Below are 5,753 nucleotides of genomic sequence, written 5' to 3'. Positions count from 1 at the left end.
TACGTTCCCAAAATGTAAGAAAAATAAACCCAACTGTTAATGTGGTCGCTACTTTGTTAGCTTGCCAAGTTACTGCAGCCCTTTTGTGATGACTATTGTGTCCTGCTCGTGAGCCCCTCGCCTCCATCACTGATAAGCCACCTTTTGTGGATTTAAGCCCACAGTTTAGTTTTTACAGGGTACTGTGTTTGAAAAGGTGCTTGCATTGTGTTTTCTCTTTTTCTGTTTCCTGCCGTTAGACCGCTGACATGTGCATATTAACATAAAGCCCCCTCCCTCCAAATATGTCACAGTGGAGCGGATGTTCTGGCTCGCACTCGCCACCCAGTGGTGAAAGATTTGCACTGCATGTCACATGAACCGAGGCATTGTGAGTTACTTTATGCAGTTATTTTGATCTGGAACATGTTATATTCCCGTGCACTGAAGTTGATGACAGAATATAACGGCCTCTTATTTTATTTCAAGCACCTGTGCTAAATTTAGTTGATTGGAGATGATTTGGAAAGACATACATCTGCTTATAAGAGGCGACAAAACAATGATTGAACTCTTTGGCCTGAATGCACACATGAATCTGTGTACTCGTGTAAGTTATATTTTCTTTTCTACTTTGGATACACTCCCAGAAAGTTCAATATGCATTTAAACTTGGGAGTATTGTGAACTGATTTTGGAGGAAATAATGGATTTTGGAATCAGGCTCTAACCTGACAAAGTGCTGTGAAAAATCCAGGGATGCGCTGTGTGCCGTCTCCAAAGAACTTCGGGCTTTGTGTCGTTTCATGGGTGACAAAAGATACATTTTTCACACTAACCTCATGTTCTTCTTGGGTGTTATTTAAAAAAAAGTGAGTGGAAATTCCCTAGATTGTCTTGCACTGTTGAAAAGAACCAAGAATGAGCAGCAAAACAAAAGAGCTACACAGAGGTTCTGCATGAAATTGTTGAAGAGATGGCCATTGCTCTTATCCAGTCCTACTGCAGTCACTTTGGCAAATGTTGAGAAACTCAGATGGTTCCTCTTTCTGTGGACTGGGGGAAGAAAGAATGGCCTTTCACATGGTTTCAAGTTGATTTCAGTAGAGAAGAAATGTTGAATTGTTGAGCTCTGCAAATGTTTAACAGGCGGATGACTAAGAGTAAGATTTATTTCTTTATTTAACAATTAATTTTTTATCAGAATTGCCCATGGCAATAGAAGCTTCTTAAAAAAAAGCTCATTCTCCACATTTATTTGAAAAACATTAATGGACACCTTCTTGTTTTAGCAAATAGCCTTTTAAAAAGACAGAACCGCTGAGCTCTCACTACAGCTCCACCAGGATTTGCTTTCCCAGCTGCAAGTGATACAGCTTTATTCCGAAATTTGGGGGTATTAACACAAGGCCTTGAATTCAATGTCTGGAAAAGTTTATTACAAATGAATCCCCAAACGCCCACAGGTTAAGACAAAAAGGTGTGCAACATGTGTGAAATTAGACACACAAAGCCTCCAAAGCATAGTTGTCACGTTTGTTGCAAAAGCTACAGGGAACTAATGGGGTGGACTAAAAATGATGCTGTTCTTTTGTTTTCCCAGTTGTTTTTTTTCTCAGAACGCTAACCCAAAATCGTCAATACTTAAGGATGCAAAGGTTTGATCATATCTGATACTAAATATCAATACAAGCTGCACTTGAATAACAGTTTATTTTAATTGCAGAAATATTTTGAAACTGAAACCAGTTCAATATCAGGTATTGGCAATAAATCTGAAAACCGTTGAAGCAGAAATGTATTATAAATTAAAGGAGCAAAATATTACAAACATTAAAGGAGAAAATGTCATCAAAAATTACACCTTTTAAAATATTATGTGTCTAACGTTTTCATTTATAGAAACTAAAAGCTGCATCGTTTATCATCAGAGGTCCTCCAAAAAACAAAAACAAAAACAAAAACAAAAACAAAAACAAAAACAAGGAACCAACAAAGAAATGAACGGAGAAGGAGGCATTTTGACGTCGGAACACCCCGTTGAACAGTCATGAACAGGAACATTTTCATTAGAACAGATTTGTTCATGCAGAACAGCAAAGCACAGCACTGTGTGTCACGATGGATGTCTGCACACGTCTTAGATCAGCAGTCGCTCCCTTGGAGTGCTCCGCTTTGGAAACTGTGTGGATTATAGGTTCCTTGCCCAACGTGGCTGCCGCCTCACGTCTAACTTCATCTTCCTTCTTTAACAAACTTAACTCACTTTGTTCACTAACTGAAGTTGCACCCACGTTCGCCAATTGTATGTTGGGCATTTCTGAAAGAAGAGACCAGAGTGATTAGTGTGTGTGTGTGTGTGTGTGTGTGTGTGTGTGTGTGTGTGGGCATGTCAGAACGACTGAACATTAGCTACCAATGTTCATGTCGAAACAAACAGAGCACGATGTAAAATGATCCTTTCCTTGAGAATGGTTCCCTATTAGAAATGCAAATTACCGATCAATTCATTAATTGCTAGTTGATTGACCTTATTGATCGATTAACGATTAATTAATGAGCTGCGTTTCTTTCCTGAGAACCTAAATTTCACAATGAAAAATGTGCAAGGAACACATTATTTAACCCTTGAATAATGTTGAGGGTCCAATGTGAACAATTTTTACATTAGAGAAAATAAAAAACACCCTCGACATTTATCCTCTTTAAATTGACTTCTAATGCGTCACGTTTCAATTTAAAAAAGAAAATGTTTAAAACTAACTTCTTCTAGGTTAACAAAAAAAAAAAAACCTGTGTAAAAAAATGTCCAATTTATTACGACTAATTTAATTGGATTGATTAAATTTTTAGCGCAGGCATTCTGACCAAGCAGAGAGCAAGCACATGGAATTAAGAATTGACTTCCAATTTCCAGGAAGCGAACTGACAAGCTGGAGAGGCAGAAACTGACAAAGAGGGATTTTGCATCATGCATTGTATGAAGCCGCACGCTTACACTCCCTGGATGCAGTGCAAACGGCACTGTCACTGCTTGGCTGTTTTTTTGAATTGTGTAAGCCTTTAAGAGTTTACACAAGAGTTTATAAGCTTCAAACTTGCTTTCTTACCACTTGAAAATGTGTGATTACGGAAATGACTTACATTCATCGTCACCGTCTGCAGAATCCTGTTGCAAAACAGAGAGTGTTCATTACGTCACACTATGTTTCACTTGGTAGGCTTTCATTAACAAGTTGTCTCAAAATCCTTAGCTCGATTTCTGTGGATACTGTGAAGAATCTTAAACACTCATTTTTTTTGCAGGCCACCTTTTTAAAAAAATGTAAACTATGTCGCGACATCATCCTAGTGATTCACAAAAGTAGCTTTTTTGCAGCAATGAAAGGCGTGCAATAAAACATACCTCATCAGCAATACCATCTAACTCGGGTAGATCGTCTCCTCCCATGGTGTTCATCATCTGAGGACGGAGAAAGAAAGATGAAATCAACGCGAGCAGACACACTACACACATCTACACACTTTACCAGTCCACCAATCTCACCTCTGAGAACTTGTCAAACCTGGACATGTCGTCATCAGAGTCATCTTCCCACTCCTTCCAGTGCCCGAAATCCACCTTTAGCCAGTTGACCTGAGCGGAAAAACACAAAACAAAAACAAAACGGATCTAGAACAAGTACAGCAATTGTGGCTTCTATGTTTACACGTTAAAGGGATATTGAATATATAACCCACATGAATGTGCAAATCACAGCTTTGCCGCAGTGTTTTGAAGTTGTTGGATGTGTGTGAACACAACACCAGCCAGGACAGATTAATGACGTGCTGTTTCTTTTTCTTAATGCGTCACATTTCATCACCAAATTATCTGCAGAATATTGCGTCTGTCGAATCGCCACTTTAGAGTAAAAGCTCCAACCAGGGCAGCTTTTTGTTGTCTACAGACCCCGATTAGTGTGCACATCCGGAGGATTATACACTTACGTTGGGAGCCTCTGACCTCTTTTAAGGCCAGTGAAACACTGTGTCGTTTCTGGCCACCCAGGGTGAAAGATGGGCATCATGAAAAAGATGCAGCGATAACTTTTGTTTGTGTCTTCAAGATGGTGGTTCTGTGTCTCACTGCGAGGGGCAAGATCAGAGATCGAGAGAGGCCAAAATTCCGTTGGCACATACTAATGACATTTTATTCTTGTGAACCGGATTTGATTCATAAGCACCGCACGGTGCGATGCAGTTTCATCGTGCATACGTCCATGCGGGCCAGTGGAGCTCGCTGTGAACGTACAAGATCGGTGTTGTTTGGAAAAACGTTTACCTTTGCTTTGTCTTTGGTAAGTCGTGGCCATGGTTTTCCACCCTCTGCTTTCCGCAAACAGCACAACACAGATTTTACTGTGTGTTTGTAATTGGATTCCTGCATGGTATAACAGAAGGTTGCATGACGACTCATGTAAGAATATTTCTTTCTTTTTTTTTAACTGCAGAAAAAACATAAAATCTAAAAACATACCTTGGGGTCAATCTCTCCAAACAAGTCCACTGAGTTCTCCAGCTTCTTGTCCGACCCGCTGACACAGCTGTCAGAAAATACAAGTCATCACACTTAAAACCAACAACTCAGTACAACGCACAATAGCATTTAGATTTAACCCACTCTCTCTTCATTACACAGTGTATCAAGAACACATGATGGAAGAAACGTTCCTTGAAAGATGACTCGGGTCCATCACGCAGCACTACAACTCACCTGAAGTCAAACTTGCACTTGTCAAATTTGACCAGCACATCTTTGCTGTCCTCCACAATGAACTCGACAAAAACCGCCGCCGGTCTGTCATACCACATTGCTGCTGCAGGTTGCCTAGCAGAGGGATGATAAGGGTGTAACAACGAGTGAATATACGAGAACTTCCGATTGTTACGGCAATTCGGCATTAATATCGCGTTATAACGTCGTCTTGTGGGCCCATTTTATTTCACGTTGTCGTTGGAGAAGCTGGCTGTGACCGTGAAAGAGTGACTGAAACAGTATGACACACACACACTTTAACCCCCCAAAAAACCGTTGTTATCGTTGCACCACTAACTGCTGCCGCGCTTAGCCCACTTAGCTAATCCTAGCTCCTAGGTTGCGTGATGCTGCAGCTAGTCGGCGACGTAACCACCATGTGCAAGCACATGTGTACAGAACTTACATCTCTGCGCTTTTAGCAATTAAACGAGTCGTCCCTCTTCGATTCACGGAGCAGGCAGTAACACGAGCGAGCAGCCCTCTGAGTCCGGGGGCGGATGGGGATGTAAAGAGGACTGAAACCTTAGCGGCTAACGGCTAGCGTCTCGCTATACATGCATCGCGTGCGTGTCTCCAAACGTCGCGGGTTTTCCTTGATCTCTCGCGGCTCGCGGTATCAGCCGCCTGTGACGGGCGTGGGCTGCGGGTAACGGCCACTCCAAGTCGTTCAAGACGGTTCTAGAATGACGGGACCGTGAACGCCTCATGCCTGTGCACCCGAGATTTCATAGCGGCGCAAGAGCGACACCAGCAGTATAGAATCGTGACAAGAAGGGCAGTGATGTGATTGTTTTGTTTGTTTGTTTTAAATGTTCAGGATTTTTGTTAAAAAAAAATAATAATAAAAAATAAAAAAAAGGAAAAAAAAAATAAATAAAAGAAAGTAAAAAAGAAGCAGTTTTATTTTCTGTTGTTGATGCTACCGATAAATACTACTACTACTACTACTATTACTACTACCACCAATAATAAT

At 40.9% G+C, this 5,753-nt stretch overlaps 1 protein-coding gene across 3 annotated transcripts; it reads right to left on the bottom strand.

The window, feature by feature from the left end:
- Window positions 1–1,396: 1,396 nt before the first annotated feature.
- Window positions 1,397–5,489, bottom strand: ptges3a (prostaglandin E synthase 3a (cytosolic)). Of its 3 annotated transcripts, none has more exons than XM_076026398.1 (8): window positions 5,184–5,489; window positions 4,736–4,849; window positions 4,499–4,565; window positions 4,304–4,402; window positions 3,527–3,616; window positions 3,386–3,442; window positions 3,090–3,148; window positions 1,397–2,299 (listed from the first exon to the last, which is right to left on the bottom strand). In XM_076026398.1, coding segments are annotated over exons 1-7 (471 nt in total). In that variant the 5' UTR covers window positions 5,186–5,489; the 3' UTR covers window positions 1,397–2,299; window positions 3,090–3,106. The 3 variants fall into 3 exon arrangements, with proteins under 3 accessions (XP_075882513.1, XP_075882514.1, XP_075882512.1); XM_076026399.1 differs by having other exon boundaries at window positions 3,124–3,148; window positions 5,184–5,488; XM_076026397.1 differs by lacking the exon at window positions 3,090–3,148 and having other exon boundaries at window positions 5,184–5,487.
- Window positions 5,490–5,753: the final 264 nt, after the last annotated feature.

This window comes from Nelusetta ayraudi, unplaced genomic scaffold, assembly GCF_046127955.1.
Source record: "Nelusetta ayraudi isolate G7.1 ecotype Tasmania unplaced genomic scaffold, CSIRO-AGI_Nayr_v1 ptg000019l, whole genome shotgun sequence".
Classification (NCBI taxonomy): domain Eukaryota; kingdom Metazoa; phylum Chordata; class Actinopteri; order Tetraodontiformes; family Monacanthidae; genus Nelusetta; species Nelusetta ayraudi.
The sequence above is the reverse complement of the archived record's forward strand: the minus strand, read 5'-3'. Positions and strand labels throughout refer to the sequence as shown.